The 15,766-nt window shown below is 35.8% G+C and overlaps 1 protein-coding gene across 11 annotated transcripts in view; it reads left to right on the forward strand.

The window, feature by feature from the left end:
- Positions 1-15,766, forward strand: part of ANKRD31 (ankyrin repeat domain 31) — a 173,014-nt gene that overhangs the window by 112,390 nt on the left and 44,858 nt on the right. For all 11 annotated transcript variants that reach the window (XM_063810360.1, XM_063810362.1, XM_009449014.5 and 8 more), the window contains 2 exons: positions 10,597-10,759; positions 12,213-12,328. In XM_063810360.1, coding sequence (XP_063666430.1) covers positions 10,597-10,759; positions 12,213-12,328 — 279 coding nt within the window. The remainder of the gene's footprint in view (positions 1-10,596; positions 10,760-12,212; positions 12,329-15,766) is intronic.

Here is a 15,766-nt window from a genome sequence, read left to right on the forward strand (position 1 = left end):
GATTTTATGAGGCTTGTATTATTTTTATACCAAAAACAGCCAAAGGCGTTACAAAAACCCAAAACTACAGACCAATATCCTTTAAGGACACAGATGCAAAAATCCTTAAAATATTAGCATGTTAAATCCAGTAATATATACATACAAATATTACATGACCAAATGGAGTTTGTCCCAGAACATAAGATTAGTTTATTATTTCAAAATCAATGTGGTTTGCCAAATTAACAGATCAAAAATGAAAAACTACTTTATTTCAACACATGCAGAGAAGGCACTTCAAAAAAGTTAGCACTCATTCATTATTAAAAGAAGAAAAGCTCAGTAAACCAAGAATAGACGTATCCTTCCTCAATCTGATAGACAGCACCTTCAAAAAACCTACAGATGACATCATACTTAGTGGTAAAAGGCGGAGTTTTTTCCCCTAATATCAAGAACTTAACAAAGATGTTGCTCTCACTTCTTTTTTATTTTTATTATACTTTTGGGATACATATGCAGAACGTGCAGGTTTGTTACGTAAGTATACATGTGCCATGGTGGTTTGCTGCATCCATCAACCCACCATCTACATTAGGTATTTCTCCTAATGCTATCCCTCCCCTAGTCCCCCACCCCCTGACAGGCCCCAGTGTGTGATGTTCCCCTCCCTGTGTCCATGTGTTTTCATTGTTCAACTCCCATTTATGAGTGAGAACATGCAGTGCTCTCACCACTTCTGATCAATATTATGCTGAAGTTTCTAGCCAGTTCAGTAATGGAAGAAAAATAAATAAAAGATGCACATGTATTTGGAAAGTAAAAAGGAAAGCTCTCTTTGTTTCATATAATATGACAATGAAAAACTGCTTCTATTTCATATGACATGATAAAATAATTTACTAGAATTAATAAGTGAATCTAACATGGACTCAACTGTATTTCTCTATAACAGCAATGAACAATTGGAAGTTGAAAATTTAAAAATACCATTTATCATTATATCAAAATATTAAATAATTGGGGGTAAATGTTACAAAATATGTCCAAGACCTTTACACCTTTACACTGAATACCTCAAAACATTGCTGAGAGTAATTAAAGAAGACCTAAATAAATGAAGTGATATATTGTGTTCATGGCTTAGAAGACTCAGTATTTTTCATGTGTCATTTCCACCCAAATTGATCTATAGATTCAGTACAAATACAATAGTCTTAACAGGAATTTTTGAAGAAATTGTTAGGCTGATTCTAAAATTGATATGGAACTCAAAATAGCTTAAAATAGCTGAGAAATTTGAAAAAGAATAATGTTGGAGGATTTATATTATCTATAGTGTGTAGATATGTATTCCATAGCTATAGTAATCAAGACAGTACGTTACTAGCATAAGTTAGATTAGGATTTCTGAACCTTGACATAAATGACATTTGGGGCTAGATATTTCTTTCTTAAAGAGTGCTGTCCTGTACTTATAGGATGTCTCATAGCTTCTCTGACCTCTACTCCCTAGATGCCAGAAGCACCCATATCCTCTAGTTGTGACAACCAAAAAATGTCTCTAGACATTCCTGAATTTATCCTGGGGCACAAAAATCATCCCCAGTTCAGGAGCACTGAGTTTTACTTATACAACAATTGAACAAAATACAAGCATTGAGAAATAGACCCTCATATATGTGTTCAGTTGATTTTTTTTTTTTTTTTTTTTTGAGATGGAGTCTCACTTTGCCACCCAGGCTGGAGTGCAGTGGCACAATCTCTGCTTCCTGCAACCTCTACCTCCTGGGTTCAGTTGATTCTCCTGCCTCAGCCTCCTGAGTAGCTGGGACCACAGGCACACACCACCACACCCAACTAATTTTTTTGTAGTTTTAGTAGAGATGGGGTTTCACCATTTTGGCCAGGCTGGTCTCGAACTGCTGACCTCAGTTGATCTGCCCACCTCAGCCTCCCAATTAGTTGATTTTTAACAATGGTGCAAAGGCAATTCAATAGAGAAAGTATACTCTTTCAGCAAATGGAATTGAAATCCTTGGATTTCCATTTTTTTAAATGAACCCTTAATTTTCATCATATATAAAATTAAAACTTGTCTCTATTTGGGGATTGCTGAGCTTCCTGTGTCTGGATGTCTAAATCTCTTGCCAGACTTGGGAACTTTTCAGCTATTATTTCATTAAATAGATTTTCTATCCCTTTCGTGCAAAATGGTACACTTGGAAAAACAATTTGGCAATTTTTATTACCTGAAACATATTACATATTTACAAAGTATTGGACCACCCCTTGGTGTTTTTTTACCTAAGAAAAATGAAAGGTTTTTGTCCACACAAAGACTTGTACTAGAATGTGGATAGCAGCTTTATTCATAATAGTCTCTAACTGGAAGGGACCCCAAATGTCTATCAGCTGGTAAATGAATAAGTTGTTAAAAGGAACAAACTTTTTTTTTGAGATGGAGTCTTGTTCTGTCACCCATATTGGGGTGCAGTGTCACGTTCTCTGGTCACTGCAACCTCTGCCTCCTGGGTTCAAGCAATTCTCCTGCTTCAGCCTCCCAAGTAGCTGGGATTACAGGCATGCACCACCATGCCCACCTAATTTTTGTATTTTTAGTAGAGACGGGGTTTCAGCATGTTGGCCAGGCTGGTCTCGAACTCCTGACCTCAGGTGATCCACCCACCTTGGCCTCCCAAAGTGCTGGGATTACAGGTGAGAAACAAACTGTTGATATACACAACAATATGGGTGAATCTCAAAATCATCATGCTAAGTCAAAGAGACCAGACACAAAAACTGCATTCTGAGCTCATTCATATGAAATTCTACAAAAAGCAAAATGTAAAGCAATAGAGGCAGATCATTGGTTCCCAGAGACCAAAGAGTCTTGGTAAGTGATTGCAGAGGGGCAGAAAGGATTTTTTGTGATGGTAGAATGTCTCTAAGTCATTATTGTAGTCATGATCACTTCAGTAAGCCTGATTTTTTTTAAAACAGGTAAAAGGCCTATTTCTTGGTCACATAATCTTTGCCAATCTCTTCGGCCCTCAGGCCCACTCCATCATGTTACCTAGAGCTCCCTCCCAACTTTAGCTTTAGCTTTTCCTGTTTAGTGCCTTGTTACCCTGTTGCTGTTTAGACTTTTCCTGTGGATGACTATTACTGAAAAACACTATCCAGGGTCCCAGTGTCTCTGAGCTGAGTTCTCTGTGTTCTCCAAATTAATATATTAAGTGAATCTTTTTTTGTATATTAAAGTCGAGGCCTAGAGAAGGCCTCATCTTAACACATTGGCAGAATAGTCATTATTAATATAGCATATGTTTTTAAGACTCTAGAAGTTTACTTTTCTGAAATTCACTTTCTGTCTCCTCCATATAATGTTTGAAATAAATTTCTGCAGATTAAGGCCTACATCTCCAGTTTGCTAAATTAATCTCGAGATGGTCTCAGGAATCTGTGTTTTAAAAGAATTCAACAAGTGATCTTACTGATCAATCAGGCTTAGAAACTACTGGATTGAGGTAGTTTCTGACCCCATCTTTTAAAAACAGATAAATAAAATCTTCATAAAATCTAAATAAATAGAAAAATAAAATATTTTATCGTTTCATACCTTTACTCAGACTTCACTAAGGTGTACAAATGCAGATTTTATCAAAACTCTTTACAGAATACTTTTTCACATGCCATTATCTGCTGTCTTTTCACTCTCTAAAAGAAAGCAGGGTATTATGGAGCTAGTTTTATTAGGTGACTACTATGTGCCAGACATTTTACAAGGGCTCACTATTTAATTCTCATAGATAATAAAAATGAAGTTAGAGATGATAAGTAACTTGGCCAAGGATGTAGCTAATAAGTACCAGGAGTGAGGTTTGTGCTTGGCTTTAAAACAAGGGTATTTTTCTTTTTTAATATATTTGTATAAATTTAAAGGGTACAAATGCAGTTTTGTTAAATGGATATATTGAGCAGGGATAAATTCTGGGCTTTTAATGTAACCATCACTCAAATAGTGTACATTGCACTCATTAATTAATTTCTCATCCCTCAACCCCCTCCCACCCCCTACCCTTCTGAGTCTCCAGTGACTATTATTCCACACTCTGTCCATGTATACACATTATTTGGCTCTTACTTATAAGTGAGAACATCCAGTATTTGACTTGTTCCTGAATTGTTTTCACTTAACAACATGGATGGCCTCCAGTTCCATCCATGTTGCTGCAGAAGACATGATCCCATTCTTTGTTATGGCTGAGTAGTATTCCATTTTGTGTGTGTGTGTGCGTGCGCGTGTGTGCGTGTGTGTGTGTTATTTACCACATTTTATTTATCCGGTCATCCACTGGTGGACACTAAGGTTGATTCCATATCTTTGCTATTGTGAATAGTGTTACAGTGAACGTTTGAGTACAAGTATCTTTTTAATATGATGATTTCTTTTCCTGTGGGTATATACCCAGTAGTGAGATTGCTGGATTGAAAGGCAGTTCTACTTTTAGTTATTTGGGAAATCTCCATACTGTTTTCCATAGAGGTTGTACTAATTTGCATTCCCACCAACAGTGTATAAGCATTCCCTTTTCTCCACATACTCATCAACATCTGTTGTTTTTTGTCTTTTTAATAATAGGCATTCTATTGGCATAAGATGGTATTTCATTGTGGCTTTAACATTTCTCTGATGATTAATGATGTTGAGCATTTTTTCATATGCTTGTTGGTCATTCGTGGGTCTTCTTTTAAGAAATGTCTATTCATGTCCTTTGCCAGTTTTTTAATGGGGCTATTTGTTGTTTTGTTATTGTTGTTGAGTTGTTTGAGTTACTTGTAAATTCTGGATATTAGTCCCTGTTGGATTCATAGTTTGCAAATATTTTCCCCCTATCTGCAGGTTGTCTGTTCACTTTTTTTATTATTTCCTTTGCCATGCAGAAGCTTTTTAGTTTAATATAGTTTCATATGTCTGTTTTTGTTTTCGTTGCTTATGGTTTCAAGGTCTTATGAATTCTTTGCCTAGACAAATGTCAAGAAGAGTTTTCCCTAAGTTTTCTTATAGAATTTTTATAGTTTCAGATCACAAATTTAAGTCTTTGATTTGTCTATATTTGATTTTTTATATGATTAGAGACATTCTTCTACGTATGGCAATCCAATTTTCCCAACACTATTTATTGAAAAAGATATCTTTTTCCCAGTGTATGTTCTTGTCAGCATTGTCAAAGATCAGTTAGCTATAGATATGTGGCTTTATTTTTGGGTTCTCTATTCTTTTATTCTTTTACCTTGATCTATGTGTCTGTTTTTATGCCAGTACCATGCTTTTTGATTATTATAACCTTGCAGTATAATTTGAAGTCAGGTAATGTGCTCTCTCTAGCTTTGTTCTATTTGCTTAGGATTGCTTCTGCTATTCAGACTGTTTTTTGGTTCCATATGAATTTTAGGATGGTTTTTTTCTCATTCTGTGAAAAGCGATGTTGGCATTTTGATAGGAATTGCATTGAATGTGTATATTGTTTTGGAAGTATTCTCATTTTAATTATATTAATTATTCTGATTCATGAACATGAAGTGTTTTTCCATTAGTTTATGTCCCCTGCAATTTCTTTCATCTGTGTTGTATTTTTCCTTCTTTCACCTCCTTGGTTAACTATATTCCTAGGTATTTTATTTTATTTTTTGTAGCTATTGTAAATGGGATTGCCTTCTTGATTTGGTTTTCAGCTGGATTATTATTGGTGTATAGAAATGACACTCATTTTTGAATATTGATTTTGTATTCTGAAATCTTACTGCTTACTCAATTCAATTATCAAACTTAAGAATTTTTTGAGGAGTCTTTAGGCTTTTCTAGGTTTACGAGCATATTGTCAGTGAACAGAAATAAATTATTTCTGACTTCCTCTTTTCCAACTTGGATGCCTTTTCTTTCTTTCTTTTGCCTGATTGCTCTGGCTAGGACTTCCAGTACTAAGTTGAACAGGAGTGGTGTAAGTGGGCATTCTTGTCTTATTCTAGTTCTTAGGGGAATTGTTTTCAGCCCTTCCCAATTCAATATGATATTGGCCATAAGTTTGTTGCATATGGCCTTTATTATTTTGAGGTATGTTTTTTTCTACTATGCCTAGTTTGTTGAGAGTTTTTATCATGAGGGGATGTTCAATTTTATCAAATGCTTTTTCCACATCTATTGAAATGATTATGTAATTTTTGTCTTTAATTGTGTTTATGTAATAAATCACATTTATTGGTTTGTATATGTTGAGCCATCCTTGCATCCCTGGAATACAACCCACTTGGTCATGGTGTGTTATCTTTTTGATGTGCTGGTGGATTCAGTTTGCTAGTATTTTGTTAAGGATTTTTGCATCTATCTTCATCAGGGATATTGGTCTGTAGTTTTTTTTGTTTGTTTGTGTTCTTGTCAGACTTTGGTGTCAGGGTGATACTGGCTTCATGGAATGAGCTAGGGAGGATTCTCTCCTGCTCAGTTTTTTTTTTTTTTTGGAACAGTTTCATTAAAATTGGTACCAGTTCTTCTTTGTATGTTTGATAGAATTTACTGTGAGTTCATCTTGACCTAGGCTTTTTTTTTGTTGGGAGGATTTTTTTTATTGGTCTGTTCAGGATATCTAGTTCTTCATGGTTCAGTCTTTCGAGGTTTTATGTTTCCAGGAATTTATCCATTTCCTCTAGGTTTTCTAGTTTGTGAGTGTATGGTAGAGTCTGATGATCTTTTGTATCTCTGTGGTATCAGTTACAATGTCTTCTTCATTTCTCATTATGTTTATTTAGATATTCTTTCTTCTTGGTTAGTCTAGATAGCAATTTATCAACTTGTTTATCTTTTCAAAGAACTGACTTTTCAATTCAGTGATCGTTTGTTTTTGTTTTGTTTGGTTTGGTTTGGTCTCCATATCATTTAGTTCTACTCTGATCTTTGTTATTTCTTTTCTTCTGCTAGCTTTGGGTTTGGTTTTTTCTTGTTTTTCTAGTTCCTTGAGGTATGATGTTAGGGTGTTAATCTGTAATCTTTCTATTCTTTTGATATAGGCATTTGATGCTATAAACCTCCCTCTTAGCACTGCTTTGGCTGTATCCCAGAGGTTTTGGTATATTCTGACTCCATTTTCATTTGTTTCAAAAATTATTTTAATTCTTTCTTAATTTTGTCATTGAACCAAAAATTATCTAGGAGTGTGTTGTTTAATTTCATGTATTTGTATAGTTTTGAGAATTCCTCTTGATATTGATTTCTAGTTTTATTCCATTGTGTTCTGAGAAAATACTTGATATGATTTCAATTTTTTTCCATTTTTATTGAGGCTAGTTTTGTGGCCTAACATATGGTCTATTTGGGAGAATGTTTCATGTGCTGATGAGAAGAAGGTATATTCTGCGATGTTGGATAGAATGTTCTGTAAGTGTCTGTTGGGTCCATTTGGTCTAAAGTTCAATTTAACTCCTGTGTTTCTTTCTTGATTTTCTGTCTCAGTGATCTGTCTAGTGCTGTGACTCGGATGTTCAAGTGCCCCAGTATTATTGTATTGCTATCTGTATCTTTCTTTAGGTTTAGTAACATTTGTTTTATGAATCTGGGTGCTCCAGTGTTGAGTACATATGTATTTAATATTATTATATCCTTTTGTTGAATTGATATCACCCTTTATCATTAAATATCATTTTCCACCCCTCTATCTTTTTTTTTTTTTTTGATATAGAGTCTCACTCTGTCAGCAGACTGGAGTGTAGTGACGCAATCTCAGCTCACTGCAACCTCTGCCTCCCGGGTTCAAGTGATTCTCCTGCCTCAGCCTCCTAAGTAGCTGGGATTACAGGCGCACGCCACCACACTCAGCTAATTTTTGTATTTTTAGTAGAGACAGGGTTTTACCATGTTGCTCAGGCTGGTCTCAAACTCCTGACCTAATGATCCACCTGTCTCAGCCTCCCAAAGTGCTGGGATTACAGGCGTGAGCCACCACGCCCTTTATCTTTTGTCTATGTGTCTTTACCAGTAAAGGGAGTTTCTTGTAGGCAGCATATAGTTGGTTCATTTTAAAAATCCATTCTGCCTATCTATATCTTTTAAGTGGAGCATTTAATTCACTTATGTTCAAGGTTAATATTGATACATGAGGTTTTCTTCCCGTCATGTTGTTATCACTAGTTGTTTTATAGATTCTTTGTTTCTTCATTTTTTTTCTTCTGCATCTTTGTGATTTGGTTCAGTTTTTTCTTTATGCTATGCTACCTCTAGACTAGTAGAAAAACTAAGAGGTTATCCTTAATAATTTCTACTGGCCCATTTGCTCCTAAATTTATCTGCCTCTTTATCCTTGGACACAAGCAGAAAGATTAAAAACATACTTTATCCACTGGCATATAGTATGTCTCCATTTTAACAAAATCCTGACCATCTTTTCCTAACTAGAAAGTTTTTCAGTGGTGAGTTACTTGCTTGCCTCTTGCAAGTGGGATCATTGTTTTTCACTAATTGACTTATACTATAATTTTTTTTTTGAGACAAGGTACAGTGGCACTATCACACAGCTCACTGAAGCCTTGACCTCCCAGGGTCAAGTAATCCTCCAGCCTCAACCTCTCAAGTAGCTGAGACTAGAAGTGTGTGCCACCACACCCAGCTAATTTTTTACTTTTTTATAGAGAAGAGGTCTCACTATGTTGCACAGGCTGGTCTCGAACTCCTGGGCTCAAGCAGTTTCCTGCCTCAGCCTCCCAAAGTGCTGGGATTACAGGCATAAACCACTGTTCCTGGCTGACTTATACCATAATCTAGTTAGTAACAATTCTTTACATTGGTCAATTATAAATTTATTTTTAACACACAATTTAAGAGTTACTCAGAGCAACCTTATTTATATTAGACATTTTTTTCTCCCCAAAATATCACATCCTCTTTGACCTTAGTTTCCTTTTAGCTAAAATGATGGGGTTTCGAAGTTTCCCTCTATCTTTAATATTCTGTGAAGTTTGTCATTTAGTATACAAGTGGCCAACAAACATATGAAAAAAATGTTCAGTACCACTAGTCATCAGAGAAGTACAAATCAAAGCCAGAATGAGATATCATCTCGCACCAGTCAGAATGGCTATTATTTAAAGGTCAGAAAATAACAGATGCTGGTAAGGTTGTGAAGAAAAGAGAACACTTGTACACTGTTGGTAGGAATGTAAATTAGTTCAGCTACTGTGGAAAACAGTTTGGAGATTTCTCAGAGAACTTGGAACTACCATTCAACCTAGCAATTCCATTACTGGGTATGTACCCAAAGGAAAACAAATTGTTCTACCAAAAAGACATATACATTTGTGTATTAATTGCAGCACTATACACAATAGCAAAGACATTAAATCACCCAAGGTGACCATCATTGGTGAATTGGATAAATAAGATGTGGTACACATATACCATGGAATACTATGCAGCCATAAACAAAAAATCATGTCCTTTGCAGCAACATGGATGCAGCTGGAGGCCATTATTCTGAGTGAATTAATGCAGGAACAGAAAAATCAAATTCCACATGTTCTCACTTATAAGTGCAAGCTAAACATTGGGTACACATGATCATAAAGATGAGAACAGTAGATACTGAGACTACGAGGTGGGGGAGAGAGGGAGGACGGCAAGAGCTGAAAAACTCTCTGTTGAGTACTATGCTTACTACCTGGGTGATGGGATAATTCATACCCCAAACCTCAGCATCATGCAATATACCCATGTAGTAAACCTGCACATATATCATTTGAATCTAAGATAAAAGTTGAAATTTTTTTTTAAAGTTTGCTATTTAGGACACATATTTCTGTATGGAGAATATTAAAATGGGTATTAGGTTTCTAAGCTAGTTCATAAAACGTCCTGAACAAGTAGAGTACATAAAATATTGTCTAAATAGAATGTTATTCAACTATGTCTAATCACAATTTATAATGTTGTTTGTAATATAGCCCTGAAGCAACTCTTACCCCACTTTTCTACCCTATCCTCCAGCAGCTTGGGGAAAGACAAGAGGCTGTGTTAGAGAGATAAATTAGATCCTTCTGGGCGTCAGAAATTCCACGTTAAGATGCAAGTGGCTTAATCTGCACAACATCTAGATCTGTGCTGCCCAATATAGTAGCTACTAGGTACTTTTGCTATTTAAATTTAAATTAATTAAATAAAAAATTGATTTCTTCAGTCACATTAGCCACATTTCAAATGCTCAAAAGCCACATGTGACTAGTGGTTACCTTATTGGACAGAGCAGATATAGAACATTTTATTATCACAGAAAATTCTACTGGGCAGTACCGATCTAGAACTGAACCTCCCTATGCCTACTTCTTACTGCAATGAAGGCAGCATATTGTACTTTCATGTCTTTGTGTTTGGTTCTCTTGTGAGGACTAATCAGTCCAAATTGGATTAGTTTGCAATTGCCACATCAATTTTAATAAAAAATTTTCTTGACCTGAGTTTGAAAACGTTCTTTTGATAGCTTTTAATGCTTGGCAGTGGTGTTTGTGATGAAAACAGAAATTATTCATCTTTGGTGTCTGTAGAGATAACTTTGAAAAAATACTTTGTAGGCAGCTGAGATTCTACTACAAAATGGAGCAAACCCTAATCAAAAAGATCAAAAACAGAAGAGTGCTTTGGATGAAGCAGATGATGAAAAAATGAAAGAATTACTAAGATCTTATGGTGCTATTGAGACTGTTAATAGAGATGAGAGTGATGCTATAGTCAATGGTATGTATATCAATATTGCTGCTATTTTATATAGAGATATATCTCTGCTTAGGAAAATCTTCTGATTTGTTGTGTAAATTGTTTCATAACTGGGATAGATGTGTCCTATGTTTATTAAACTCTTCAAAAGCCATTATTTATTTTTAGAAATTGGCATTTACAATTTGGTTTAATTTATAGATCATATGATCCTACTGGATTGGAGTTACATGTTGAAATGAAACCTGTAGCATTCATCAAGCAAACATTAATGTCCCTAACATTGGGTTTGAGATAGAGATGTAATTGAAGCCAGGCAGATCAGTTTAGTTGTAGTAGGGCTGGAAAAGGGCGACATTATACTGAAGTTTTTGCAACTAAGAGGAATATAACATATATTACAATGAAAAGAATATTTCAAGGGAATGTACAATCAGGCAAAATTTTATGAACCATTTTAGCAATACTTTATATTTTATTAAATATTGAGGGGAGGGAATTGTTCTTCCTTTTCCCTCATGCTCAAACCTTGACTCATAGAAGAAGATACTCAGGAATGTATCTATATTCTCACCCTGAGGGAGAATGCTGGGGAGAGCAATTGTGTCACACACTTCTCCCCTAGCCTACCAACATCCTTACCAACTGTTGATTTCCAAGGAAGAATTACTGATATAATTCGTCAGAGCTAAGGATATTCATTGTGTTATATTTCACCAGAGGGCTAGATCATGGATAGGTCAAGGTCAAGAGTGATACAAATTTCCTCTTTTCATTGCCTGCTTCCATATAGTAAGTCCATAGGGTCAGGGTCTTTCTTAGAGGCCCAGCCATTTCACTCTCCCTCTTCACAGCTATACCTGAAAGTTCCCATGATTTAGATTAGCTCAGCTTATCAGGGAAGTCTGCATTTGGAGTTGTTGATAGATCTATTATAAAGTGATAGATCTATTCCCACATATCTACTGTTTCTTGTTTCCTTGATCAGGTACCCCAAAGGATGAAGAATATAGGGTACAATGATAATATAGAGAAAGGGAATCCAGAATGGGAGTAGGGTCCAAGAGAACTTTACAGAGGCAATTAATCCAGTCATATTGGTTAAGAGCATGGACTTTGGAATCAGATAAGATCTGGTTTCAGTTCTAGCTGTGTGACATTGGGCAACTTCTTGAACCCCTCTAAGCCTCACTTTCCTCTTCTGTAAAATGGATATAATAAACTACCTACTTCACAGGTTCATATGAAGATTAAATAAGATGATTTATGGAAAGTTTTTGGCACCCAGCATATGACAAGTGCTCAGTAAATGCTAGCCATAAGTAGCCAATTAATGTTGATGATGAGTGTTGGTTAAGATATTATAATAGTTGCAGACTTGACTTATCCTTCTCATCCCCATCACATTAAAACTGAAAAATGAAACTATATTTTTGCACATTCTTATTATATTTTCTAATTTTACTTTTAAAAGAAAAAATTCCTGCTGTCCAGTCTAAAAGACATAAACAGTGTTTTTGTGATGATGGCAAAACTATTGACTCATCTTCCCTTTCACACCAAGAAAGATCAAGCGAAAGCCTTTCTGTGGTGAGTGAAGTTAAAATTACTTTGTTCTTCATCTTAGAAAATGCCATTCTTTGAGCCAGCCAGTTAGTTATTGGCTAATGGCAGTACTTTCCATTTTAATGATACAAAGATAGAAATTTTTTATTTATTTTATTTATTTATTTATTTATTTATTATTATTATTATACTTTAAGTTTTAGGGTACATGTGCACAATGTGCAGGTTAGTTACATATGTATACATGTGCTATGCTGGTGCGCTGCACCCACTCACTTGTCATCTAGCATTAGGTATATCTCCCAATGCTATCCCTCCCCACTCCCCCCAACCCACAACAGTCCCCAGAGTGTGATGTTCCCCTTCCTGTGTCCATGTGTTCTCATTGTTCAATTCCCACCTATGAGTGAGAATATGTGGTGTTTGGTTTTTTGTTCTTGTGATAGTTTACTGAGAATGATGATTTCCAATTTCATCCATGTCCCTACAAAGAACATGAACTCATCCTTTTTTATGGCTGCATAGTATTCCATGGTGTATATGTGCCACATTTTCTTAATCCAGTCTATCATTGTTGGACATTTGGGTTGGTTCCAAGTCTTTGCTATTGTGAATAATGCCGCAATAAACATACGTGTGCATGTGTCTTTATAGCAGCATGATTTATAATCCTTTGGGTATATACCCAGTAATGGGATTGCTGGGTCAAATGGTATTTCTAGTTCTAGATCCCTGAGGAATCGCCACACTGACTTCCACAATGGTTGAACTAGTTTACAGTCCCACCAACAGTGTAAAATTGTTCCTATTTCTCCACATCCTCTCCAGCACCTGTTGTTTCCTGACTTTTTAATGATTGCCATTCTAACTGGTGTGAGATGGTATCTCATTGTGGTTTTGATTTGCATTTCTCTGATGGCCAGTGATGGTTAGCATTTTTTCATGTGTTTTTTGGCTGCATAAATGTCTTCTTTTGAGAAGTGTCTGTTCATGTCCTTTGCCCACTTTTTGATGGGGTTGTTTATTTTTTTCTTGTAAATTTGTTTGAGTTCATTGTAGATTCTGGATATTAGCCCTTTGTCAGATGAGTAGGTTGCAAAAATTTTCTCCCATTCTGTAGGTTGCCTGTTCACTCTGATGGTAGTTTCTTTTCCTGTGCAGAAGCTCTTTAGTTTAATTAGATCCCATTTGTCAATTTTGGCTTTTGTTGCCATTGCTTTTGGTGTTTTAGACATGAAGTGCTTGCCCATGCCTATGTCCTGAATGGTAATGCCTAGGTTTTCTTCTAGAGTTTTTATGGTTTTAGGTCTAACATTTAAGTCTTTAATCCATCTTGAATTGATTTTTGTATAAGGTGTAAGGAAGGGATCCAGTTTCAGCTTTCTCCATATGGCTAGCCAGTTTTCCCAGCACCATTTATTAAATAGGGAATCCTTTCCCCATTGCTTGTTTTTCTCAGGTTTGGCAAAGATCAGATAGTTGTAGATATGCAGCGTTACTTCTGAGGGCTCTGTTCTGTTCCATTGATCTATATCTCTGTTTTGGTACCAATACCATGCTGTTTTGGTTACTGTAGCCTTGTAGTATAGTTTGAAGTCAGGTAGTGTGATGCCTCCAGCTTTGTTCTTTTGGCTCAGGATTGACTTGGCGATGCAGGCTCTTTTTTGATTCCATATGAACTTTCAAGTAGTTTTTTCCAATTCTGTGAAGAAAGTCATTGGTAGCTTGATGGGGATGGCATTGAATCTGTAAATTACCTTGGGCAGTATGGCCGTTTTCACAATATTGATTCTTCCTATCCATGAGCATGGAATGTTCTTCCATTTGTTTGTATCCTCTTTTATTTCGTTGAGCAGCGGTTTGTAGTTCTCCTTGAAGAGGTCCTTCACATCCCTTGTAAGTTGGATTCCTAGCTATTTTATTCTCTTTGAAGCAATTGTGAATGGGAGTTCACTCATGATTTGGCTCTCTGTTTGTCTGTTGTTGGTGTATAAGAATGCTTGTGATTTTTGTACATTGATTGTATATCTAGAAAACCCCATTGTCTCAGCCCAAAATCTCCTTAAGCTGATAAGCAACTTCAGCAAAGTCTCAGGATAGAAAATCAATGAAATTTTTTATTATAAAAGATAAGATGGTGAACAGAATGGGCTGGAAGTTATGCTATGTGGTTAACTCTTAATTATCTGCTTTGAATACAGAATTATGGAGTAGCTGCTATCCTTTATACCTAGTTTGAGTTCTTTGGCTACTTCTTGTCCATAGACACTGCCACTGTCATAAATGTGTCTTCACTCACTTCCATAAGTGTCTAGGAGATACGGGATGTAGAAAAGATTCTGAAATCCAGACAGAGAAGAGGATTAAGCAGCCTGGTTTAGCTGCCCTCGATCCCATATGGTTTATAGTAATAAACTTTGCTGCGAAACCCATCATGTAAAGGTAACTTTTGAAAAAAAAGAACATAGCAGTTGCTTAATAAGATATACATATTGATTGAAATTCTTAGTTGGACAAAAACACAAAGCTTAACTAGACACAAAATCTTAACCAAGGTAGCATCCTCAATGAAACCTTGTTTTAGATAAGTCTTGGCCCACAGTGTCCAAGACTGAGTACATCTACAATATGAGCAAAGGAGAAAGGAAAGTTGGCACCAAAAGATGTTTTCTTTATCCTAATCTGTGGATAGAGCTTAGCCTGAGCACAAATTCTGGCCTTTTGTTTGCTTTTATAACCATAAATCATTCACTGTATGAAGCGGTAAACCTTAGTGTTGTTTTTATTTTTGCTTGTTTTTTATATTTGTATTTTATAATTTCACTTTGATGCATTTAATAAATGACAGCAGTAAGACTGCTTTACCAAATAATTAGGTTATTTTATTATGTACTTTTAAAATATCTTTTATGGGCACCAAAGTAAAATTTCAGGGCAACATACTTCAGAAGGCTTTGAGGACCTACATGTTTTAGAAATGAATGTGTATGGAGAGTATATTAAAGGATAGGTAATATGAGTCAAACCATCAGTCATCATTAATGGAGCAATAGCTATGAACCCACAATGTTGAAACCATATACAAATATAAAAGGCATGCTTCTGCCTACAAGATCTCATTGTCCTGATGAGGAAATATAATGTACAAGACATTATTATGTTAGTGTTAAATTATGTAGCACCGAATTTCTTAATTCTGAGAAAAAGGAAATCAGCATGGATTGGATAAGTCAGATGTTTCCTGTATGAGATGGGTTTTATATGATTATAATATTCACTATTTAGTGGATTCTTACTTTGTGCTGACATTGTCCTTAGCATTTTCATGTGTTATAGAATTCAGGCACAGAGAGGACAGGTAACTTGCTGGAGTCACCCAGATAGGAAGAGGTGAAGCTAGGATTTACACCCTGAAAGTCTGGTTCCAGAGCCCACTCCACGATTCTCTCTCTCATAGGGAAA

This window comes from Pan troglodytes, chromosome 4 (assembly GCF_028858775.2).
Source record: "Pan troglodytes isolate AG18354 chromosome 4, NHGRI_mPanTro3-v2.0_pri, whole genome shotgun sequence".
Lineage (NCBI taxonomy): Eukaryota > Metazoa > Chordata > Mammalia > Primates > Hominidae > Pan > Pan troglodytes.